Source organism: Saccopteryx leptura, chromosome 2, assembly GCF_036850995.1.
Source record: "Saccopteryx leptura isolate mSacLep1 chromosome 2, mSacLep1_pri_phased_curated, whole genome shotgun sequence".
NCBI classification, from domain to species: domain Eukaryota; kingdom Metazoa; phylum Chordata; class Mammalia; order Chiroptera; family Emballonuridae; genus Saccopteryx; species Saccopteryx leptura.
In genome coordinates, this window is record NC_089504.1 from 364,831,153 (window position 1) to 364,856,691 (window position 25,539).

At 55.9% G+C, this 25,539-nt stretch overlaps 2 protein-coding genes across 3 annotated transcripts in view; one reads left to right on the top strand and one right to left on the bottom strand.

Annotated features, from left to right (window-relative positions):
- Positions 1-11,203, top strand: part of SLC47A2 (solute carrier family 47 member 2) — a 25,409-nt gene extending 14,206 nt beyond the window's left edge. Inside the window, exons 12-17 of the mRNA XM_066364989.1 lie at positions 816-891; positions 1,301-1,370; positions 6,150-6,282; positions 6,362-6,456; positions 7,952-8,036; positions 9,521-11,203. Of these exons, the coding sequence (XP_066221086.1) occupies positions 816-891; positions 1,301-1,370; positions 6,150-6,282; positions 6,362-6,456; positions 7,952-8,036; positions 9,521-9,741 (680 nt within the window). The 3' untranslated portion in view covers positions 9,742-11,203. The remainder of the gene's footprint in view (positions 1-815; positions 892-1,300; positions 1,371-6,149; positions 6,283-6,361; positions 6,457-7,951; positions 8,037-9,520) is intronic.
- The window catches only part of ALDH3A2 (aldehyde dehydrogenase 3 family member A2), a 25,393-nt gene continuing 10,248 nt past the window's right edge, over positions 10,395-25,539 (bottom strand). The window contains exons 7-12 of one of the 2 annotated variants that reach the window (XM_066364990.1): positions 21,999-22,140; positions 19,911-20,077; positions 17,262-17,361; positions 15,446-15,681; positions 14,622-14,726; positions 10,395-12,139 (exon numbers count right to left, since the gene is read on the bottom strand). In XM_066364990.1, coding sequence (XP_066221087.1) covers positions 14,670-14,726; positions 15,446-15,681; positions 17,262-17,361; positions 19,911-20,077; positions 21,999-22,140 — 702 coding nt within the window. In that variant the 3' untranslated portion in view covers positions 10,395-12,139; positions 14,622-14,669. The remainder of the gene's footprint in view (positions 12,140-14,621; positions 14,727-15,445; positions 15,682-17,261; positions 17,362-19,910; positions 20,078-21,998; positions 22,141-25,539) is intronic. The other variant, XM_066364991.1, reaches the window with a different exon arrangement.

Genomic DNA, 25,539 nt, shown 5'->3' on the forward strand with positions numbered 1-25,539 from the left:
CTCCTGGGGCTTGAGGGGGGCACTGCGCAGGTGGGTGGCTCTCTCCTGGGGGCGCAAGCTAGGCGGTCCGCCGTCTCAGGCGTGCTCTGCACAGGTGGGTGGCTCTCTCCTGGAGGCTGAGGGGGGGCACTTGGAGGGCTGGGAAGTCGGGGGCCTGGGCGGGGGGAGGGCCTGGTGCATTGGAGGCAGGGCTGGCTCTGGGAGCAGACAGGTGGACCTTCCGGACCTGCTCTACCTGGTCTGTCTGGCCCAGGGCAGCCCCTGCTGATGCCCTGACAGCGACTCTAGACCCCCACCCTCTAAGCAGCAAGCATCTCTCTTGCCCACCGTCCGCCTTCTCTCCCCTTCTGAGCTGGTGGCAAGCTGGCCCTCCCAGCACCCCCAGGAGCTTGGGACCTGCCCGCCCCGCCCCACCCCGCCCCGCCCCTCAGGAGGAGCCGATCTAGCCCTCCACCATGGCTGAGGCTGGCTGACAGCTCAGGTTGGCTCCGCTCTGGAGAGCGGTGGTTCTCGGGCTTCGGGTCACACTGGAGTCACCTGGCCTCACGGGCAGAGTTTCCGGTTCAGCGGGTTGGAGGTGGGGGACCGAGAAGCCGCGTTTCCCTCGTGCTACCAGGGAACCCCGCTTGGAGGGACACAGGAGGAAAGGCCGTGTATGTGTGGTCCTTCCTCCGTCCCAGCCCGAGTGAGCGACTGACCCGACTGCAGGGGACTTGCGGTGCCTGTGAGGAGGGCTGAGTGGACTTGCTGACCGGAGCCAGCTCCTCCGTGGGTTCTGTTTACCAAAATGCCTCTCTCCCGTCTGTCCCTTCCAGTGGGCACCTCGCTGGTCATCGGCACCCTCTTGAGCATCCTGAAAAATGAACTGGGTTATATCTTTACCAATGATGAGTAGGTAATCGGTTTCCCTCACTGACTTCTGGGGAAATGTCAGAGGACTTTGCCACCCAGTCCTCGGAGACATCATGTGCCCGGGGCCCGGGGCTGGGTCCAAACGAAGACAGACCGGCCCGGACTTTGCCCTCACGGGGAGGCAGCCGGCGCCTACGCTTGTCTCCCTGGGCCGTGGCCCCCACGAGTTGCTGACTCAGAGACGAGATGAAACTGGGGGCTCCTCTGGAGCTCAGGGAGACCCACAGACAGGCAGGGACTCAGGCCAGGGGTGTTAGGTTGGCGGGGGGTGGTGCCTACCTCTATGCCCAGCCTTTGGGGGAGGTGGTGTAATAGAAGGGACACAGCTAGGTCTCTATGAGTCGTCATGTCTCAGCGCTCCAGCGACTCCTTCCTGTTCCTCCTGCAGAGAGGTCATCGCCCTGGTGAACAAGGTCTTGCCCATTTACGCCGTCTTCCAGCTGTTTGAGGCCATCTGTGTGAGTAGCACTGACCAGCCTGCCCTCCCCACGCTCCTCGCGCTTGAGGGTTCACTTATCCGTGCCTGCGAGGGCTGACCTTCCAGTCAGGGCCCCGAGTCTGTGCTCCTCTCAGTCTGTTTTTATTCACTTTATCATTGAAGCGGTTTTATCATTATCATTATTATTATTGAGAATTCTTTACACACGTTCTGTACGCCAGTCCTTGACCAGCACGTGACTGGCTACCCCATCCTGCAGCTTGTTTTCCATTTCCTTACAGGGCTCCTTTGAGCTGCAGAAGTTTGTGCTGTACTTGTCTGTTTTTAATTCAGTGAGAGGAGGGGAGGCAGAGAGGCCGACTCCCGCAAGCACCCGGACTGGGATCCACCCGGCAAGCCCACTAGGGGGCGTTGCTCCATTGCAACCAGAGACATTTTTTAGCAGCGGAGGCCGTGGAGCCATCCTCAGCGCCCAGGGTCCAACTTGCTTCAATTGAGCCATGGCTGCAGGAGGAGAGGAGGAGGAGGAAGAGAGAGAGACAGAGAGAAAGTAGAAGGGAAGGGTGGAGAAGCAGATGGGTGCTTCTCCTGTGTGCCCTGACTGGGAATCGAACCTGGGATTTCCACACGCCAGGCCAACGCTCTACCACTGAGCCAACTGGCCAGGGCAAAGTTTGCACTTTTTTTTTTTTTTTTTTTTTACTTTTTTTACTTAGTATTTTTCTGAAGCTGGAAACGGGGAGAGACAGTCAGACAGACTCCCACATGCGCCCGACCGGGATCCACCCGGCACGCCCACCTGGGGTGACGCTCTGCCCACCAGGGGGCGATGCTCTGCCCCTCCGGGGCGTCGCTCTGCCACAACCAGAGCCACTCTAGCGCCTGGGGCAGAGGCCAAGGAGCCATCCCCAGCGCCTAGGCCATCTTTGCTCCAATGGAGCCTTGGCTGCGGGAGGGGAAGAGAGAGACAGAGAGGAAGGAGGGGGGGGGTGGAGAAGCAAATGGGCGCTTCTCCTATGTGCCCTGGCTGGGAATCGAACCTGGGTCCCCCGCACGCCAGGCCTACACTCTACCGCTGAGCCAACCGGCCAGGGCCAAAGTTTGCACTTTTAATGTAGTAAATTTCTCAGTTGTCACCCCCCACACACACACACACGCTTACACTTTCACTGTCCTAAGAACTCTGCCTAACCCAAGGTTGCAAAATTTTTCTCCCGTGACTTTCTCCAGACATTGTAGTCTTAGCTCTTACACTTAGGTTTATGATTTGAGTTCGTTTTTGCATATGGTAGAAGAAAAGGATCTCAATTCATCTTTTTGCGTATGGATGTCTGATGGTCTCAGGTCCAACTGTTGGCATTGGAAGGCCACCTCTCTCCCCAGTGAATTTCCTTGGCACTTTTGTCAAAAATCAGCTGGCCATAAATGTCCTGGTTTACTTCTAGCCTCACACCTCTGCTCCATTGATGTATATGCCTAGTCTATGCCAATGACCGTACTATACTTTTTTTGCTTTTTGGAAAGAGAAAAAAAGCATCAGCTCATTGCCCAGCAACCTGGTGACCCTGGGATCAAACCAGTAACCTTGGCACTCCTTGAGGATGTTCAATTCACTGTGCCACCCTCCAGGGCACTATATATATATAATTTTATTGATTGATTATTTGTTGGAGGGGGGGAGAAGCGGGAAACATCTGCCTGTAGTAGTTGCTTCCTGTGTGCGCCTTGACCGACAAGACCAGGGATTCAAACTGGCAACCTCAGCATTCCAGGTCTACGCTTAATCCATTGCGCCACCCCAGGTCAGGACCACCACTGTCTTAATTACTGTAGCTTTAGTGTGTGTTGAAATCAGGATAGATCTTACAACTTTGTTCTCTCTTTTTTAATTGATTTGGCTCTTCTAGATCTTTTGCATTTCCAGATGTTGTTTAGAATAAGCTTTTAATTTCCACTAAAAAGCCTACTAGGCTTTTGAACGGAATTATGTTGAATCTATTGAGCAAACTTTGGGAAGTGCAGCCATCTTAATAGTCCACAGACATGGACTGTCTCCCCAACTATTTAGATCTTCTTTAATTTAGCAATATTTTTGGTAGTCTATCTGTCCATGGACAAATCTTGCCCTATTTTTGTCACGTTTATCCCAATATTTTGTTCTTCTTGATGCTATTGTAAATAAAAAATTTTTAAATTTTGTTTTTAGGTTGTCCATTGGTTTTATAGAAATATAATTGATCTTTGTTTCATGATCTTTTCTCCTGCAACCTGGTTAAACTCATTGTAGTCGTTTTTGTGTGTTTGTGGATTCCTTAAGATTTTCTACACACAGGATCGTGTCACCTGTGGATAAAGGGTTTCACTTTCCCTTTTCATCTGGCTATGACATCCGGTGCAATAACTAACAGAAGTGGCAACGTGTTTCGTCTCTGCCTTGTGCCCAATGTTAGGGAGAAAAGTGTCACCTTTCAGCACTAAATATGCTATCTGGAAGGTTTTAAACACCCTCATCGGGTCAAGGAAGGGCCTCGCTACTCCTAGCAGGCCGAAACATTTTCTCATGGATTTGAAGAATGCTTTTTCTGCATCTATTGGGATAATCATATGGTTTTTTGTCCTTTATTAATATGGTATAATGACATTAACTGAGTTTCAGATGTTATACTTTGCATTCAACTAAATTATTGAATCCTTTGGCAGGAAGTTGCTCACAGTATTCCCCCTACTCCTTTTTTTTTTATTTTTTTGACAGTCAGACAGAGGGACAGATAGGGACAGACAGACAGGAAGGGAGAGAGATGAGAAGCATCAATTCTTCGTTGCGGCACCTTAGAGGTTCACTGATTGCTTTCTCATATGTGCCTTGACTGACGGGGGTGGGGGGTGGGGGAGGCTACAGCAGGGCGAGTGACCCCTTGCTCAAGCCGGTGACCTCGGCCTTCAAGCCGCCTACCTTTGGGCTTAAGCCAGTGGCCTTGGGTTTTTGAACCTGGGTCCTCTGCATCCCAGTCCAACACTCTATCCACTGAGCCACTGCCTGGTCAGTAGTAATGCCCCTTCTTCCATTATTGATTTTGATCATTTGTGTTTTCCCTTTCCTGTTTTCTTGGTCTTACTGACCGATGTGAAATCATTGGTGTTTGTCAGTTTTGTGGATCTTATCAAAGAACTAGAATATTTGGTTTCAATGATTTTGTTTTTCTCATCTGCATCAATGATTTCCACTCAATTATTCCCATCTTTCAGCTTGATTGAGGTCTAGTTTTCTCCTCTTTTCTGGTTCCTTAGGGTAGAGAATATGAGGCTATTGATTCAAGACCCTTCTTCTTTTCTGATCTAGGCACCTGAAACTGTATGTTCCCCCCCAGTGACGACTGCTTCAGCTGTATCTAATAAACCTCAGTATGTCGTGTTTCTTCTCACTTATTTACTTTTAAGATATTTTACAATTTCTCTTGTGAGTTCTTTGACCCGTGAGTTCAGAAGTGTGTCGTTTAATTTCCAAGTATTCTGGTTCCCAGATTTCTTTCTGGTAGGCACCTTTAACTGTTGTGGTCAGGGAAACGTCTTTTGTTTGAGTTCAATAGTTTTAAATGTATTGAGGACTGTTGTGTGGCCTAGCACAGGTCCACCCTGGGGAATGCTGTGTGTGGCCTTACCCCAAGCACTGTGGCTTTGTTTGGTAACTTCATTTGACTCCACAACCTGCAGCTGCTCTGTTTTGTGTTTTTCCTTGCTTACTTTTAAGCTTAGCTCCCTAGGAGCCACTCCTATGCCTGCATGGCTCAGTGTTCAGCCTATGCTGACTGGAGGTTGTGTTCAGACACCCCTGAGCACTGGTGAGGTTTCCACTTTCTGCGGAGGGATCAATGTGGGCTGGGGGCACATTCCACGTGAAGGCCGTTTTCAAGTGTGCCCAGCATTTACTTCCTGCTGGGGTGCTCCGTGCCTCTGCCGCCTGGGCACAGGCTCCACGGCCCAGGACGTGCAGGTGGCTCAGGTCTGCTCCGGTCTGAGCTGCAACCACGCCCGGCCTCCAGCCCACTTGGGGTCTGGGGAGAACCTGCTGACCTCTCCCACACTCCCTGGGCTGTTTCACCTCGCGGAGCTCTCTGGCACGTCCTGGTCAGGTCCAGCCGTCCACCACTTCTCCTAGACAGACCCACAGCTGCAGGCTGCTGGCCCTTCCTGGTGAACTGCCACTGGATTGTCCTTGTGAGCTGCCATATGCTCCAGGGCCCTCCACCCTGGCACTGCTGACAGAGGGCGGAACAATTCTTCAGGGTAGGACAGCTGCCCTGGGCATTGCAGAATGACCAGCAGCGTCCTGGCTTCAACCCACAGGATGCCAGGAACACCTCCTAGCTCTTACCACCACAGCCTCTGCCAGCTACTTCCTGGAGGGCAGTGCTGCCCCTGGGGCTCAGTGTCCTCACGGAGGGGGGGGAAGCACCGCCCTCCTGTGGCGAGGGCTCAGTGCGGCTGCACTGTGTGACCTGTTCAGAGAGGTGCCTGCTGTGTGAGCCCGCAGTGGCCTCATCGGTGCCAACCCCCTTCCCCTCCCCCCCAGTGCGTCATCGGTGCCAACCCCCTTCCCCTCCCCCCCATGCGTCATCGGTGCCAACCCCCTTCCCCTCCCCCCCCATGCGTCATCGGTGCCAACCCCCTTCCCCTCCCCCCCATGCGTCATCGGTGCCAACCCCCTTCCCCTCCCCCCGCAGTGGCCTCATTGGTGCCAACCCCCTTCCCCTCCCCCCCAGTGCGTCATCGGTGCCAACCCCCTTCCCCTCCCCCCCAGTGCGTCTACGGCGGTGTCCTCAGAGGTGCTGGCAGGCAAGCCATTGGAGCTGTGGTCAACGCGGTCGCCTATTATGTCATCGGCCTCCCGCTGGGCATCGTTCTGATCTTCGTGTTCGGAATGGGAATCACAGGTACGGGCTGTGAGGACACGGCGGGAGGGGCCTGGGTGGCCGCTGCGCTGTCCTACTGTCTGTCGCTGGTCCCCTGCAGGCCTCTGGCTGGGCATGCTGGCCTGCGTCCTGCTGGCAGCCGCCGCCTTTGTCGCCTCCACTGCCCGGATGAACTGGAAGCTGGCCGCGGAGGAGGTGAGTCAGCAGCCCCTGGCCGTGGGACACCTTCGCCCGGCCAGCCAGGGGAAGGGAGTGCTTCCCAGAAGTGCCCCGAGCACGTCAGGCCTGGGCAGCGGTGACCTGTGATTGTAACTGTGTCCCAGGATGAGCAGCACGCGCTCCAATCACAGACACGCACTCACCAGACACCGCCCTTGGCCGGCCAGCTGATTGGCCCAGCTGCCGCAGGCCCAGCGAGAGCACGGGGCTCAAACCAGTCTGGGCCCGCATGCGCCCCCGAGTGCACGTGGCCTTGGCCGAGGGGCAAAGGACTGTCCAGCGTCCCCTCGGAAAGGGCAGCGTCTGCTTCTGACACAGGAGGCACGGCTCAGTCCGGGGCAGAGCACAGAGGGGCTGCGTTCCCCCAGCGCCCGATCCCTAGCAGGACACGGTCTTGCCCTCGGGTGGGGAGAGGCCCTCATGGCACCAAGGCCACGGTAAACACGATTTCAAACAGCACCGCTTTCATTCCCTTCCCCGCAAAGACGAGGACACCAGCCTGCACGGCTTCAGGTCTCCAGGTTCTCCAGGCTGGCCATGAGGCGGCCTGTGGCATCCCAGCCTCCAGTCAGGGACCTTCTGAGGTGTCACCTGAGACCGCCCGCAGGCAGGCAGGCAGGGGACAAAGAGGAGGACTGCTCCAGGTGGGCGGCTGCCAGGACTGACAAGCCAGACATCGCGGCCTGTCAGCGGGGGCAGGGAGACAAGAGGCTGTCCACACTGGCCACCAGGACCCTAAACGTCCGCACAGAGGCCTTCCCTGGGGTCAGCCAGCCCCAGTGCACCGGCCACCAGGACCCTAAACGTCCGCACAGAGGCCTTCCCTGGGGCCAGCCAGCCCCCATGCACCGGCCACCAGGGTCCTAAACGTCTGCACAGAGGCCTTCCCTGGGGTCAGCCAGCCCCCGTGCACCGGCCACCAGGACCCTAAACGACTGCACAGAGGCCTTCCCTGGGGCCAGCCAGCCCCCGTGCACCGGCCACCAGGACCCTAAACGTCTGCACAGAGGCCTTCCCTGGGGTCAGCCAGGCCCCGTGCACCGGCCACCAGGACCCTAAACGTCTGCACAGAGGCCTTCCCTGGGGTCAGCCAGGCCCCGTGCACCGGCCACCAGGGTCCTAAACGTCTGCACAGAGGCCTTCCCTGGGGTCAGCCAGCCCCAGTGCACCGGCCACCAGGGTCCTAAACGTCCGCACAGAGGCCTTCCCTGGGGTCAGCCAGCCCCCGTGCAGGGGTCTCCCCACCACAGGCTCTCAGGGCAGCGTCCCCGGCCGCTTCTAGATCAGAGGCGGGCAGAGCTCAGTCCCAGCACAGGGGAGAGCGTGCGGAGCCTCCGAGTCTGGGGCCAGGTCTTCTTGGGTCAAACGGCAGCCGCATCTTGTCGACCTCCCCCCCCAGGCCTGTGGTGTGCGAGGCGGGGGTGCTGGGGGGCTGCATTTCAGGCCCACCCAGCCGTGCTCTCCCCTTCAGGCTCAGAAGTTCGCGGGGCTGCCGCAGCAGGGCGTGGCAGACGTGGCCCCCAGCCCCAGACCTGAGAAGGCTGCTGCGTCTTCAGGTAATGCTGTCAGGGTGCTCTGTGGGGTCCACACGAAACGGCCAGTGTCATATGCTCCTGGCTGTCCTGTGCGTCTCTTGGGAACCAAACGCCCCATCCTCTCAACATGAAAAGGAGGCAGGAAACCCCAGGAAGGCATCACTGACACACTCCGCCATCCTCAGCCTTGTGAGGCGGCAGCCACAGCCCCATTCCCAGAGGAGGAGGCCAGGCCGAGGGCTCAGGTCCCTTCCCCGCTGTCCTGCGACTTGCAAAGGCAAGAGACAGAAGTCCAGGCACGGACCTGTCCGCCTACAGCGTGTTCTAACCGCGTCGCGCCAGCTCAGGGCAGGAGGCCACATCCTGGCCTACCGCTGTTGGTCAGGGCCGGTCAGCCGGGCTCGACTCACTGGAGATGGGGGGCACTTCTCCTGTCCACCTCTCTGCACCCACACCGGACAGACACCTCTGGGGGACAATGTCTCCGCGATGAAATGGTGGCCCCAGCTCAAGGCACGGGCGCCCTCCCACCCCAAGCTTGTGCCGAGTGCCAGGCGGGCAATCTGTGGCCCAAAGCCCTGTTGTCTCGGTGACCCCATCACACCCCGGGATCCTCCGTCGGTTTAGCCAGCTGACTAAAACCCTGGGAGCTCAAACTGTCCCATGGCTACAGCGTGACCAACAGAAATCACATGTGGCAGTGACACTCGAGGTGCCAGCTGTGGGCTGAGGAAGGCTCGGGCAGGGGCACGCCCCTCAGGCAGGAGCACGCCCCCTCGGGCAGGAGCACGCCCCCTCGGGCAGGAGCACGCCCCCTCGGGCAGGAACACGCCCCTCGGGCAGGAGCACGCCCCCTCGGGCAGGAACACGCCCCTCGGGCAGGAGCACGCCCCCTCGGGCAGGAGCACGCCCCCTCGGGCAGGAACACGCCCCCTCGGGCAGGAACACGCCCCTCAGGCAGGGGCACGCCCCCTCGGGCAGGAACACGCCCCTCAGGCAGGGGCACGACCACTCGGGCAGGAGCACGCCCCTCAGGCAGGGGCACGCCCCCTCGGGCAGGGGCACGCCCCCTCAGTCAGGAACACGCCACTCGGGCAGGGGCACGCCCCCTCGGGCAGGGGCACGCCCCCTCGGCAGGAACACGCTCCTCAGGCAGGGGCACGCCCCCTCGGGCAGGGGCACGCCCCTCAGGCAGGGGCACGCCCCCTCGGGCAGGGGCACGCCCCTCGGGCAGGAGCACGCCCCCTCGGGCAGGAGCACGCCCCCTCTGCTCTCAGTGACGCTGATGGAGCTTCCCCCCCCCCCCCCCCCCCCCCCCCGTGGTCCCCCTCCACCTGCTGCACCAGGGAACGCAGGCACTTCCCACCGCACAGCGTCCCCTCCCGGGAGGGGCAGAGGTCAACTAGCCAGTTCCGCAGAGCAGACGCCGCCCGCGGCTGGCTGACCCCGCCTCCCAGACGCCCCCCGCCCCCGGGAGCGCTGACCTTGCTCGTTTGTCTCCGCAGTGGCTACAGGCAGCTCCCCTGGCGTCACCCTGACACTGTACTCGAGGCCCGACTGCCACCTGGGCCTCTTCAGGACTCCGGAAGCAGCCCGCGCCTTTGCAGCTCCTTCCGGCAGACTGTCCGGGAGGCAGCTGGCCATCCGCCGAGGCGCTGCGCTGGGCGCGGCGTCGGCCACCCTCGCCGCAGGGCTTGTCATCAGGACCCTGACCTCCCGCCACTAGCAGAGCAGCTTGGGGACAGAGAGGAAGCGGAAGCAGCTGCCTCCTCCACATGCCCATACCCACGGGTCCACCCTGCGGCACCAACAGCACCCGCTGCAGGGGACGCTCGGCCCCCTCCTCAAAGGACCGTCAGCCACACCTCCCAGGACAGACAAGGGTCTGCATTGCACAGATTTAACAATTCTGTGTGGGCAAAACAGCACTCTCTCCTCTGACCTGCAGAGCTCTTTAGAGGACCAGCTGACAGGTGGAGAGAGGATCGCCACTGTTATTCAAATTGGAAACTTCAAATCAAAATAAAAACCATTACATTAAAGGTAGTATCCCCAGCCCCAGTCTCCCGTCTACATCTGTTCCACCTCTGTCGCTCTGGAAAAGGGGCCACTGGGCTGGACCCCGTTTCCTGCCCCCACAGCTCCTGTGAGACCCCCCACAACTAAGGAAGGCTGTTTAGAGACCCCTCTGCACCTCTCCTCTGACCCCATCCCTCCTGGCATCTCCTCCGTCACCAGCCTCGAGAAACACCTGTTACTAAGTAACGATCCAGCCACAAACAAGAGCAGCACACAGTCTGCCTAGAAACGGAAACAAGTAACAGAGAGAAATGCTCAGAAAGTCTTCTTAGCTGAGAATTTAAAATGAGAACGCGTGACTTCGTTGACAAGTACCACCTTTAATAAAGATCAAGCATGGATTTATAGTGGGACAAAACTTACGATCAGAGAATTATCTCCAAAAAGCATCTGAGGACCCACACTAAGAATGTTACTGAAATCATGTGTTTTATCAAATATAAGGGATTTATTTTGAAGCGGAGCATACAAGGCAACAAGCCAGTAATTTAGTTTCACTAGTAATGATAACATACAATATACATACTAAATGAAGATGCCATGTTGAAATTCTGTCCAGGACTTTTTTAGGATTGATTATTCGGACAGGTGGAGACACTGTTTTAAGCAGCTTTCCCCTGAAACTAGTCTAAGTGATGAATTCTTGACACCTCGTCCCGATGAAGACGTAACAACACACTTCCAACGGCCTCCACGGAACAAATCCACTCCAGCGCTGACTGTGCACTCTAGTCAGTTACCTTCTCTTCCTGAGCGGGCGGAGTCTGTTTCCGAGTGGGGGTGGAGGAGGGCACAGAACCGGCCTGCAGGGAGACTGTGTGCAGCCAGCCTCTTCTCTGGCACTTTCTCACTGGCTGGAGGGCCTCAGGTTTTGACCGTGTTCAGCTCTTCTTTCAATGGCCGCCACACCCTTCAGAGTGGCCAACGGCCGAGTCTGACACGATCCTCCTGCGGACATCTCCGAATGACCCACCAGCAGCCCTCCTACTACCCCGAGGATCTCGGGCTCCCGAGTCCTGAACACCCACAGTGGAGTCTTGTCCACGACAGACAGGAAATGGTTTCCCTATGTTGAGTTCTGTGGGCTGAATTTATTCTAAAAGGGGCCTCCCTGGAAGTTTAAAAAGTGAAATTTACTTGTTCTAGTGCTATAGAAATAGTTAAAGATCTGTCCTTGGGAGAGCCACCAAGTTGCAACTTTAGGGTCCTAACAGAGGATAAATATTGTTCTAAGTACAGTACTTTCATTACTATGTTTAAAAGTGCCAGCTGGGTTTTATAAGATGCAGAATTCTACAACTCCTACATCATAAGAATGACAGATGACACTTGAAGGAAATTGGCAATGGATTTACCAGGTGCTTTGGTGTGATTGGTCACAGTAAGTCTTGTGGACAGGAACAAGAGGTCGCCACAAGCCAAACACAAGGCACGGTGGTGAGTGGGTAGGAAGAGGAGGAAAACCACGGTCACCAGGGGGCACGTTAGACAGGAAAGCCAATTCCTGGTGGTCAGGTCCCCAAGTCACAAGGGATGAGGAACAGCCATTGCTCCACCCCAACCCCCCAATTCAGGTGCTGGAAGTCTACCCCCCTTTCTCCGGACTGCAGAGGGCTGCTGGTCACGCGGGGCAGGGCTGAGCTCTTCAGAGTTTCCAGAGGGGCGGCGGCCACAGTGGGCACGGGGTGGGTATCCTGTGTTCCTCGAACTGGGGACAGTCACTGAGCCGGTTCTGAGACGCCTTCCATCTCCCGGGGTCGAGGGTTAGTCTGAGACATCCTCCTTCCCTAGCCCAAAGCTAAGGTCTGGGAGAAGCAGCCCAGGGTGGGTTCTCCGAGTCTCCTCGCTGGGGGAACGATGGGAATGTGGCTGAAGCAGCAAGTTTTATTGAAGGAGCTTGGCAACTACTTTTAGGGTTGATTCCATTTTCTTACCATTTTTGGTTGGACGTTAAAATGATCAGTTTATGAACTATTAAAACAGAGAAATAATTCAGTAGAGGCAATTAGGAGGCTGAACAGGATCATTCTTCAGTAATACAAAGCCTGGAGAGAGAAAGAGACCCCTGGTTACCCGGCTGGTGGGGAAGCCCCCGCAGCCAGCTCCGGGCCACGAGCTGGGCACGGGGCTCTGAACGCGTCCTCCCGTGAAGGCCCGTGCACCCCTCAGAAGCAGACGTGTGGTCTGAACCGAGGATGAAAGATCATGCTCTCCTCCACAACAACAGTAGCCAGAGAGGTGTAACAAAGGCAGTACTCTGACCGCCACCAAGGGGACATCAGACCCGAGACAGGGGCTGCAGTCGCTCGCTGACTGCCCTCGCGCTGGGAACAGGCGGCTGAAGTCTACACGACACCGACACTGCTCCACCGTGCCAGCAGCACGAAGCCTCCACCACAGCACTGCCTCCCTCCTGCCTCCCGAGGTATGCCACCAGGTAACGTCCCATTTACATGTCGTAGTTCATGTTCAAAGGCCGAATGACATTTGTCAATTTTAGCCTATTTATGAGGTCCTGACATGCGCCCTGTAGCTTGACAATCACTGCTTTTGGCTTCCCATTTAAAAGTGTTTCAGCCCCAGCCGGTGGCATCGGCCCAGCGTATGGAAGTCCCGGTTTGATCCCCGGTCAGGGCACACAGGAGAAGCAACCATCTCCTTCTCGCCCCCTCCCTCTCCACCTTCCCTCTCTCTTCCCCTCCCACAGCCAGCAGCTTGATTGGTTCGAGTATTGGCCCCGGGTGCTGAGGACAGCTTGGCTGGTCCGAGCGTGTCAGCTTCAGGTGCTGAACATAGCTTGGTTCTAGAGCATCGGCCCCAAATGGGATTGTCAGGTGGATCCAGGTTGAGGCACATGCAGGAGTCTCTGCCTCTCTATCTCCCCTCCTCAACAATAAAAAAAAGTGTTTTAAATTCATTCTAATTCTAGCAAAGTGAATAAAATCACATCCACATATAAGATCATTAGTAGAGAAAAGCAATTTTGGACCAATGTTTGCAATTTTATAATAAAGATTCCTCAAGTAAATGACCAATATAGGCTCAGTCATTTATTTAAGATAAAAGGTGATATAATTTTTTTTTTAATTTTTATTTATTTATTTATTTATTTATTTTACAGAGACAGAGAGAGTCAGAGAGAGATAGACAGGGACAGACAGACAAGAACGGAGAGAGATGAGAAGCATCAATCATTAGTTTTTCATTGCGCATTGCAACACCTTAGTTGTTCATTGATTGCTTTCTCATATGTGCCTTGACCGCGGGCCTTCAGCAGACCGAGTAACCCCTTGCTGGAGCCAGCAATCTTGGGTTCAAGCTGGTGGGCTTTTCCTCAAACCAGATGAGCCCGCACTCAAGCTGGCGACCTCGGGGTCTCGAACCCGGGTCCTCTGCATCCCAGTCCGATGCTCTATCCACTGCGCCACCGCCTGGTCAGGCTATAATTTTTTTTTTAATGGATAAAAACTCAGAAGAAGAGCAGAGAAGCAACCAGGAGGAAAGAAACACCAGATCGTCAGCTCGTCTCACTCTGAATTCAACCCAGTCTGAACAACTGGCACAGCCCCTCACGGTGGCGAGGACAGAGGTGGAGCGGAGGGCGGCCTGGACATCGGTGTCCACCCCTCACTCTGCACCGAGCAGTTTAAACCGGGCCTCTGGGGGGGCTCAGAGAAGGCCTTGCCCAAAGTCATCGCTGAGCTGACCTCAAAGCCAGGAATCAAAACCGCACTTTCTTGTTCCCAGCTGAACCGTTTCACACACTGCTGCTGCTGGTCTGCCAAACCCTCCGGGGCGCTCTGTGCCGAGGCCGGCCTGCTCCAGCCCCTCTGGCTCGGGGCAGCGCGCCTTTGGGAGCCTTCCCGGGCACGCGCCTGGGAGGGCGCAGTCAGCTCGGACCAGATTCTCCAGGAGACGAAGAAATCCCGTCCCGACCAAGAAGGTGCGTCTCTGGTTGGGGGACTGGTGTCTCGGGAACAGGGCGAGCTAGGCAGGCGGGGACAGGAGACTCAAACGCCCCGGGGACCTCAGGAGGGTGCAGAAGAAGAACAGAGCCCCTAAACCACACGCACTAAGTTTGCTATGTGAATTCTCAAGTCACTTTTTTTTTTTTTAAACCAAAAACAAAATACTGACTTAAAGAGATTTTTAGGAGACTCTCATATTAGGACACAAAGGGCTCAGTGTCCAAACGGTGACTACCGGTCTGGACAGGCCGGCGGGAGGAGGCACGCACATGACTGTCCTCTCCGTGAGAACGCCCTGTGCTTCTTCCAGGCCTGGTCCTGCAGTCGCCTCTCCGGTTTCCAAGCCTCCGGCAACCTGGCCTCACCCTTTCAAAACTGCGAAAAGTCAAGTTCTCTAACACAGATACCCTGGGCCAAAGGCCAAACTCTCTGCAGACAAATAATTGAGACATTGGTTTTTCAACAAGCACCCAGCCTCCAGCTGTGGAAAAACAAACACCTGGATGAGAACGCACCCAGACGCTGCCCGCGTTGCACAAACGAGAAGGGGAGCTCCTACCTCACGCTTATCAGAGCGGGCTGGGCTCGGGGCGCTCCTCACCGCCGCTCAGGGGCCAGCCAGGAAGGCCAGCCAGGGCCTCCTGCTCAGCATGGCCCGGTGTTTCTGAGGAAACCCAAACGAGGTCAGATGCAGCGGTCTCCAGCTCCCCCGATGCACTGAGCCCCAGGAAGAGCCAACCCCCTCACACTGAAGTTGAACGAAACACGGGCGTAAACAGCCATGGCCATTCTGCGCTGACCCCTGCCTCTCTCAAGCCTGTTCTTCAGACGTCACTACCCTCCCTGCGTCCCTGCAGATGGCCACCGGCTGACAGCTCCACGGGCGCACACACGGCCCTCAGCAAGCCCGCACCCGTAACACCGGGCCCCAGAGCTGAGCTCCCGACTGCCCTCCGCACCGGGCTGCCGCACACCGCACGCTGCACACCGCGCCCGGCCGGCACCGGGCCCGCGCCTGCACCCACGCCTGCACCCGCGCCCGCGCCCACACCGCATGCTTCCAGCCGCAGCGAGAACAAAGCCGACACCAAGGCCCCGGAGCCCAAGGACCCGAGGGTCACACAGCTCAGAAGTCCGCAGGCGGGTCCCACGGCCCCTCTCAGACTAGAGGTCAGCACACTGTCCCCAAGACCCTCGGGCTCCGTGGCGGAGGTCTCCATGCACACCCTCGGCCGGGCCTTTGCAGGACAGAGGCCGCCAGGCCCCAGAGGAGCCGGCCGGCAGGTGACAGGTTGCGGCCCTATCTCGACACGAGAGACAGAGCGCACGGAAGCGTCAGGGGAGCCCCAGTCCAGAGTAGAGCGGGCGCTGCTCGGGCCTTACCTTGGCGAGCACGGCGACCACGAGGCCCAGCATGGCGAGGAACAGCAGACCGAGCTTGCCTCTGTTGAACCGTTTCAGGAAGAAGAATTTTGACCACTCCACCTTGGACTGGCTGTTGGGAGGATATCTGAGCTTGTTAGCACTTTCTCCCTTGAAACTTTTTAACAAACAGGGACGCTGGTGAGAGAAGGTATTGAAACTGTGTTCTCCGTGATAAGCTCCCATCCCACTGAAACCTGGAACACAGGAAACAGAAAACAGCTCCACTGTAGGTGACACCAGCCACTTCCTTCTCCCTCCGTCTTCACACCGACACAGGGGACCCACAGTTCTCCCGGCTGCTGTGGGCACCCCCAGTTCATGTCTCGGCCAGCACAGGGGGCTCCAGCATTCCCCAGCAAGGTAAGCCTCCCCATAAAGCAGGATGCGCTCCAACAGCGGGGGCGAGGTCTGCCGCTCTCTGCCGAGTGGCTCTCACTGACGCCAGGACAGCACCGTGCACGCTCCGACGTCCCCGTCACCACACCCCGCAGGTTAACCAGCATCACAGCCCCCCATCCCAGGGAGGGGAAGGAGCTCCGTGGGGTCGAGTCCCCTGCCCCAGGTGGAAAGGGCAAAGCTGGAATTGCACCCAGCCCATGGCTCTCCTCCCGTCCCACGTGGCTCTGTGTGTCCCCAGCCCCACACCCCCACCTGCCCCCTCCACGCTCCTAGAAGGGACACCGGCCAGGACGGCAAGGTGACACACTGCCCGAGAACAGGCAAGCGCAGACCTCTGCTGGGCAGACGTGTGTGAATGGTGCAGTGGCATGAGGCACGGGGGGAGGGCCAGGAAGCAGTTCACTGTGGCGGCTGCTGGTCCACCCGTGAGATGACAGTGGAGGCTGGGGGGGGGGGGATCCGGCAATTTGTATCAAAACACCAGAGGTTACCTTTGCATGGGGGGGGGGGTCTGTTTCGTTACAAAGAGGGGCTGGTCAATGATGCAGAGTGATGCCTCGTTGAAGACGACAGGGACTGACCCCAAGTCACTCGACTGGCACCTCGCGGCACCCGTGACCGACAGTGGAGCCACGAGGGTCCCTGCCGCGTCGGCTCGTGGGAGCCAAGGTCCCGTCGGCACCGAAGACGGACAGGACAGAGTCTGGCCCAGCCCTTCCGGGACCTGGGCAGTGACGGGACAGGGACTGCAGCCCACCTCCTACCCCGCCTCTCATTCTCTACCTCTCCCCACACCAAACACATCCAGTCCACCAGCACACTGTCTGACCCCCCAAAACACCCACTCCCTCTGTACTAGCTCCCTGACATCATCCTCGTCCGAGCCACCAGCACCGGTCAGGAACCTGAAACACCCCCCCAGCCCCGCCCACCCACCGCTCACACGTGTCTGTCCCCGTGCTGGCCCCCGGCGGTGTGCTCTCGTCCTAGAGAGGGACCTGTGGCAGTGACAGTGACAGAGAGCAGGCCAGGGCCTCCTGGGACAAGCTTGCCTTAAACAGGGACAGGTGGTTAACAGAGGGGCCTTATTAATTAGAGACCTGACTGCTGGCTCCCCTAAACCCCCTAAATGTGGGAGGACAATAAACAAGTAAAGCGATGGAAGAACAGTATCATCATCGAGGACAGTGAGCGCTCCTCAGGACGGAGGCGGTGAGCCTGCAGCGGAGGGCCCGCCGGGGTGGCAGGAAGAGGACTTCCCACCAGGTGTCGGGGAAGGTCTCTTTTAGGACAGGACCCCCAGGCAGGGGCTGCAGCTACAGCTGCTGTGCGTGGAACACTCTGGCACGGTGTTGTGAGTGGCACGAGGACTCACCCACTCCTCCGAAGGGCAGAGAGGCGAGCATGAAGTGCATGATGACGTCGTTGACGGTGACGCCCCCGCTGGACGTGCTGTCGATCAGCCGCTGGACAAGCTGAGGGACGGAACGAAGGCTCTGGGTCAGCAGCGCCCACACCGGGCGCTGTGCTCTGATGCGCGCTCTGCCTTCATGCAGGTTGGCATGACGACGAGTTTGGGGGCACCGTGCCAAACACACAGACCACCTAAAGCAGGGGTCCCCAAACTTTTTACACAGGGGGCCAGTTCACTGTCCCTCAGACCATTGGAGGGCCAGACTATAAAAAAAACTATGAACAAATCCCTATGCACACTGCACATATCTTATTTTAAAGTAAAAAAACAAAACGGGAACAAATATAACATTTAAAATAAAGAACAAGTAAATTTAAATCAACAAACTGACCAGTATTTCAATGGGAACTATGCTCCTCTCACTGACCACCAATGAAAGAGGTGCCCCTTCCGGAAGTGCAGTGGGGGCCGGATAAATGGCCTCAGGGGGCCGCATGTGGCCCACGGGCCGTAGTTTGGGGACCCCTGGACCTAAAGGGTCCACAGAGCTTCACCAGCACCGACCTCCTTTCTGCCTGTCCTGTCCACAGCACTGGGCGTCTCCTGCTCTTCTCAAGTCATGGAACAGCTCAAGGAGCGGCAGATCCCGGGACAGGACAGACAGCAGATGTGGTCACCAGCTAACCTCTCAGACGCACATCTTGTAACTGGAGGGAGGCAGCACCTGTCGGTCCTGTTCGGGCTGGGCCACCCCAAAGGGCAGCAAAAAGCCTTTTTATTTTTTTTGTATTTTTCTGAAGTTGGAAACAGGGAGGCAGTCAGACAGACTCCCGTATGCGCTCGACCGGGATCCACCCGGCATGCCCACCAGGGGGCGATGCTCTGCCCATCTTGGGGCGTCGCTCTGTCACAATCAGAGCCATTCTAGCGCCTGAGGCAGAGGCCACAGAGCCATCCTCAGCGCCTGGGTCAACTTTGCTCCCATGGAGCCTCGCTGCGGGAGGGGAAGAGAGAGACAGAGAGGAAGGAGAGGGGGTGGGGTGGAGAAGCAGATGGGCACTTCTCCTGTGTGCCCTGGCCGGGAATTGAACCTGGGACTTCCACATGCAGAAAGACTTTTTAAAATAATGGACAGTTCAGACTATACTCTAGTTTTTACTATTTCCGCTTTAAGTTACAGCATATGGGTATCATTTGGTTTCCCTGAAATGCAAGATTTAACATCCAGTTTTTGAAGAAATAAGCAGCTGTCCTCAGAACCAAATAGAGAAAATGACACTTGAGTAGTCAATGTCATTTCACCTGGTGACAACAAACCCTTGAGAGCTCCTCACAGGAAACGTCACGGGGACCGTGGTTCCCACAGGTCACCCAGCTGATGGGAGGCTCCCCACCACGTGCGCCCCGGCTGGCAGACTGAGGCTTCAGGTCCCGTCCACAGTACCTACAGTCACTGACAACGTCAGACCGCCACTCATCCAAAGTCTGTTATCTTTTTTAAGTGAGAGGGCAGGAGATAGTGAGACAGACTCCTGCATGTGCCTGACAGGGAACCACCTGGTAACCCCGTCTGGGGCTGATGCTCGAATCAACCAAGCTATTCTCAGTGCTCAGCTATCCTCAGTGCCCAGGCCGACACTGGAACCAATGAAGCCACTGGCTGCAGGAGGGGAAGAGGGAGGGGAGAGGGAGGGAGGGAGAGAGGGGAGAGGGAGGGGGGAGAGAGGGGGAGAGAAAGGGGAGAGAAGCAGATGGTCGCTTCTCATGTCTGTCCTGACTGGGAATAGAACCCGGGCCATCTGCACACTGGGCTGATGCTCTATCCACCCAGCCAGACAGCCAGGCCACAGCCCGCAAAACCTGGTCTCACTGAGCGTGTCTGCAGACACCTGGGTCTCAGCAGCACCACAAGCCCCTGAAGCAGCCACAGCACAACCTGCACGCTGTATCAGCGCTCTCCACAGCGCAACTGGGCGCTCCTCAAACCCTGGCCGCCCCATCTCCCCCTCTCAGTCTTTGCTCTTCTTCAGAGGGTTCCTGAGCCTACCTGCCCACCAGGAGGCCAGTGTCCCTTAGTGGTCAATCACTCTGTGATGCGAGTAAATAAGCCAGGCAGAAAAGTGGCCGGGCTCTTCCTGCTGGCACCACGTGGTGTGACATGCCCCCCAGCTCAGCACGGCTCTACCATCCTAACAGCAAAGTAACCCGACTGAAGCCACCACAGCCACTCCCGTCACGGTGCCAGAGGTTTCCATGCCGCTCAGCCCCCCCCCCCCGGAGCGGCTGTGAATGCCCCCAACACAGGAGGAAGGCTCTTACACAGAAATGCTCGGGGGACGAATGTCAGAGAAGCTTCTAATGCTGGGACACGGGAGTCTCCCAATTATCCCGGAGGTATCTGAGCCAAGATACTTGTGACACCCACCTCCACAGACACAGCTCTATCCTCAAGGCCTATGGGAGAGGTCACCACAAGAGCCCCAAGGCCTCATTACCCGGTCCCCGGGTGGTGGACTTCTAGTACTACACAAGTAACTGCATGAGCTTCGCTGCAACGAGGGACCTGGCCTGTGACAGGCCTACGAGAGCCAGCGGTTCTGTGACGCTTACCTTCTTGTTACGAGAAAATATGTAGAAAGCCAGGGGCTTCTCGCGGTCGTTGATGAACTTGACGGCCTCCTCGGCGCTCTTCACAGGCACGATTGGAAGAATCGGCCCAAAAATCTCCTCCTGCATCACCCTGGTTTCGGGGTCGACGTCAGTGAGGACGGTTGGGGCTGAAACGGAAACGAGCGAAGTGGATGGAAACGCGACAGGAAATTGAAAGTGCCAACCCCTCACCTTCGTTTCCTCAGCGGGCCACCCCCCACCCTTCCCCACTTCCAGCCACGGAGCAGCGTTAAAGAACACATTCCGAGTACGTGGAAGAACTGTGCAAGTTCAGGGTCTCCAGGCACGTGGGTCAGAGGATTCTCAGACAAACCAAGACAGGGAGAGAGACCTGCACACATCTATTCACAATTAACCCCTCCATGGCCTCGCTCATGTCCATCTTCCCAACAGGGGTCATGTTGACACTTTCCTGGGGGCACAGACAGCCCCTCTGTGGATCAAACGAACACTCCCATTCCATTACAGAGTAAGAAAACCTATCTGAATGGTCAAGGCTCCCTGACCCTGGTTAACGGCTCCAACAACTGTGGGGAAGAGCACACGACAGGAGGGCGGCCTGGGCACCGGCAGAGCCTGGCAGAGCATCCCAGCACCCGTGCCCGTCGGTCACTGGGCAGATACTCAGAGGGACCGTCAGCAAGCTGGGCCATCAACTAAAACGTAAGACACTTGACAATAACACATCTGCTCCTCCCCTTTCCTCCAGGGTCCTACGAGCTGCTTCTGGTAACGTGGTGGACACACTCCGGGGGCGAATATGCTGTCACCCCCAATCCGTTGCCCACTACTGCCCTGGGGCGGGTCAGAGAACTGATTTTGGCTTGGGGTGTCCATCCTCCTCTGCACAGTCAAGTGCTCAGATAAGGTGACCCTGACTCCAGGTCACGGGGCAAGTTCCTAACAAGTCCAAACGAATCAGGATGGACTTCTCCTCCTGCCACTGATGAGCCCAGAAGTGGACAAAGCCAACATGCTGAGGGCGGGAGGGCAGGTCTGGGACAGGCTCTAGAGGGATTACTGAACCACCGAGCCAGCAGCAGGAAGAGTTTGGGGGCTGCTCCCTATGCAAGGAGGGGACCTTTTTCCTCAGTGAGTCTAAGCTGTTAAGCTGGGTTTTTGTAATGCACAACAGCCTAGCTGGTAAGAAGACAAGCAAAGCTCGGTGGGGCAGTTTTCACCAAATAACTGTAATTCTTCTGTTACTTTATTAAAACGGAACAGACGTAGGCACAGCAAAGAATAAAAAACACAAAAAGAAAGTAAATATATAACGTTAAGCATGATCAATCAAAAAAATTATTTCTGCCCTGGCTGGTTGGCTCAGCGGTAGAGCGTCGGCCTGGCGTGCGGGGGACCTGGGTTCGATTCCCGGCCAGGGCACATAGGAGAAGCGTCCATTTGCTTCTCCACCCCCCCTTCCTCTCTGTCTCTTTCTTCCCCTCCCGCAGCGGAGGCTCCATTGGAGCAGGGATGGCCCAGGTGCTGGGGATGGCTCCTTGGCCTCTGCCCCAGGCGCTAGAGTAGCTCTGGCGGCAGAGTGACCCCCCGGAAGGGGCAGAGCATCGCCCCCTGGTGGGCAGAGCGTCGCCCCTGGTGGGCCTGCCGGGTGGATCCTGGTCGGGCGCATGTGGGAGTCTGTCTGACTGTCTCTCCCCGTTTCCAGCTTCAGGAAAATTAAAAAAAAAAAAAATTATTTCTGCAACGGTCCTGCCGGCGGCTAGTTGTAGAATTGTGGCTGTTTCCCGCCGTGTTTCCAGCCATTAACTGCAAATAATTTCATAAAGTTCTATTCTGCTTCTCGGCGTAGTAGGGAAGAAGAAAATTAGATAAAAATATATGTAAAGAAAAACAAAAAACAGAAACAGTGCGACACACAGTCTTATTAAGCACGTGTGCATATGTGATCACCTTCAAACAGTTTACAACAAAGACCGTATTTGATAGTTGATATTTAGTGTTGGTAACTAGGGTCAATTAACAACTGTCCAACCGCCCCTCCCGGTGAGAACAGATGAACCCCATTACCGATGTAGCGGGTGGCTTCGTCCGCCTCCCCACCAAACGCGATCTTCTGTCCCTCGAGCAAACTGAGCACCCTCTTAAAATGACGCGCGGTGATGATCCTTTCATAATCGGGAGATTCTTTCACATTGTCTCCATAAAATTCCTACGAAAAACAGCAGTGCTTAAGCATCACAAACAGACCTATATCTCAGCTCCGTCGGTAAGGACGACACCCACGCACGCTCCCCGACACACCCCACCCGCTCGGTCCCATCACAGCACCGACTTCTCCACCCACGAGGGTTCAGCTCCTGGTTTCTCTGACTTAGGAAGGAACCACAGCGAGACGCAGTCAGTAGGAGCCGTGCTTCGAAGTCTGATCGTTTCTGATCTCCGCTGGTGACACGTGGCGCGATGCGGCCTCATGCCAGGCCACGGCAGCGCCCGTAAGTGTGATAGTGGGGTTTATCAGGCGGTGACCCCACTGTAAGCGAGCAGAACCTATAACAGCAGTGGATTCAAGCCTCCTGGCCTGTCAAGGACAATAACCAAGGCGCACACACGTCTTGATCATCTCCCGCGGTCCCAGGGGTTCACGTGGGTCTCCTGCAGCCTACCCGTGGGCCCTACGGGGGCAGACGCAAGAGCAGATGTAGGAGGAGGACTTCTTTAATTTCAGGGTCATATCTGTCCCCCTATCAGCGGAGACTGTGTAGCTGCGGCAATGACCCTACGGCCTGCAACGCCTAATGTTGACTATCAACATTTCCTTGCTGAGCTACCTACATTTCCTTGTCTCCTCTCTCCTCTGGACTGCTTATTTCTACCAGCCTGTTCACCCAACAGAGAAACCACTCAGAAGATCAATCCTGTGCTGGTCAATTAGACAAGGTTCAAAGACCCTCCAAGGTCCTATCATCAGCACTGACGATGTCAAACAGAAACACAAAACTCCTGAACTGGCGCCACACCTCAAAGCCTTGCCAAAGAGCTCAACTTACTCTCAGACCAAAGCGAGCATGGTCCACCGCACTGTCCACAAACAGCCCCGTCTGCTGGCAGGCATCATGCCAGCAGCTCGTTGACCTGCATGTCCCTGGGTCCCAGTGCCATCGACCACGGCTTCCTTTTTTTTTTTTTTTTTGTATTTTTCTGAAGTTGGAAAAGGGGAGGCAGTCAGACAGACTCCTGCATGCACCCGACCGGGATCCACCCGGCATGCCCACCAGGGGGCGATGCTCTGCCCATCTGGGGCGTCGCTCTGCCGCAATCAGAGCCATTCTAGCGCCTGAGGCAGAGGCCACAGAGCCATCCTCAGTGCCCGGGCCAACTTTGCTCCAATGGAGCCTTGGCTGCGGGAGGGGAAGAGAGAGACAGAGAGGAAGGAGAGGGGGAGGGGTGGAGAAGCAGATGGGCGCTTCTCCTGTGTGCCCTGGCCGGGAATCGAACCCAGGACTTCCACATGCCAGGCCGACGCTCTACCACTGAGCCAACCGGCCAGGGCTGACCACGGCTTTCAATGTGGGCTGCACCTTGCAATCACCTGGAGACCCCAGACCACCTGCACCACCGTCCGGAGGGTGAGGACGTTTCTTACACGGCTCCCTAGTGGCCTCAGTTGAGAAACACTGTGTTGACAGTATGAACACCTCAGGGAGAAAGGCTGGACAGGCCCTTAGTGCTCTGAGACCGAGTTCACCACCTTCAGCGGAGTGCATCCTCTCCGATGCTCAAGTCCACTGCTCACAAAAATGAGGGGTCAGGGAGCATGCAGACACCCCAGCCCTTTTAGCCTTTGTACAGTGCGCTTCCACCAAAGCAATGACACTTGGTTTTGCATCTCATTTGCACAGTCGAACTTTCTTTACTTGTCGTTTCCTTTTCTGATGTTCTTGTTTAATGAAAATAAAAAAATCAAAATTTTTTTATTGCTTCATATTCATGTTGAAATATGCCCTCATCTTCGTGAGCAGTGTGCACACGTCCAGCCTCGCAGGGTCCTGACCCCCTCCTGGCTGTCCCACACTCTGGTCTGGCCAGCTCTCCTCTTGTAGGCTCCTTGCCCGCTCTATCTTCAGTCCCATCACTTCTGTCCAAGACCCCTGGCACCCCAGGCCCAGAGGGACCCTGCCCGGAGCTCTGGACTTCCCGAAAACCCCTAATTCAGTTTGTTCTCTGACCATAAACGTTCCTCTTTGCTGTTCTGGACCTTTCAGTGCTCAGTAAGCACAGTCACGTGAACAGTCGTTGTTCCGATAATTTCTTCCACCCAGGGGGCTTAAACTTAATGACCCCCCCAACCCTCCCAACCCCCCCTCCCCCCCGTGAACTCAGTCCCCTGATTCATCTCATCCCTTTCTTCAATCTCGATCATGTACTTCTTCAAGGCTTAGCTCAGGACACTGCCGTACAGCCTTCCTTGATTCTCAGGAGAGATCTGCACTTGCAACACCCCGGGAGACTGATAACCCTGTCAAGAACAGACTGTATAGACACCTGATTAAGTCACTCACTCCTCCGAACTATTGGCTTTCCTGAACACTCGACATACACACAAACTGATAACCTTTATTAGCAATGACCAATTTGTCAAAGGACTGGCAACATTCTCTCAAAACCACAAAACATAGTTAACTGCTTTATTTTAAAGCAGTGCCTTTCTGCCGGTGTGCTGCAAGAATGTTTAAAACATGCAGCACCTGACTACTCAGAGGTACTGACCTCTCTTCCCTTAGACTGTCAAATAAGAAAATGACCACAGCCAACACAACAATAGGCATCGGGTGTAAATGAATCAGAATTATATCTGCGACCTGTGGTGGCGCAGTGGATAAAGCATCGACCTGGAAATGCTGAGGTCGCTGGTTCAAAACCCTGGGCTTGCCTGGTCAAGGCACATATGGGAGTTGATGCTTCCAGCTCCTCCCCCCCCCCTCTCTGTTTCTCCCCTCTCCTCTCTAAAATGAATAAAAAAAAACAAAAACAAAAAACAAAAAAGAATTATATCTGCTTTTGTCAGATCAACAAAAAATATCTTTTTCAACATGCTGCAAAATTTTTTTATTGATTTTAATTTATTGTGTTTACATAGATTCAAGCGTCCCCCTGAATACATCCTCCCACCCCCGTGTTCCCTCAACATCCCCCTTGACCCCCTCCCCCCAACGCCCTCCCCCTTCCCTCCAGGATTTGCTTTTCTGCTCTCTATAACACTGTGTTATGAGTGTATAATTTCACCAATCTCTTCCCCTTCTCTGATCCCATCCTCTCATCCCCTTTCCCTCTGGTCCCTTTGATCCTGCCTCCACTTCTATTCAAAATTTCTTAAATTAGTTTATGTGTGCCATGAGATGAAAAATGTTGAAAACTGCTCTGTTAAGCATGTGCCACGGCCCCGGGCAGTTAGCTCAGCTGGTCAGAGCACTGTTTCCATAGGCCAAGGTTGTGGGTTCGATCCTTGGGTCAGGGCACGCAGAAGAAGCAACCAATGAATGCATAAATAAGTGGAACAAATTGATGTTTGTCTCTCTCCCCCTCTCTAAAATCGATAATTTTTTAAAAA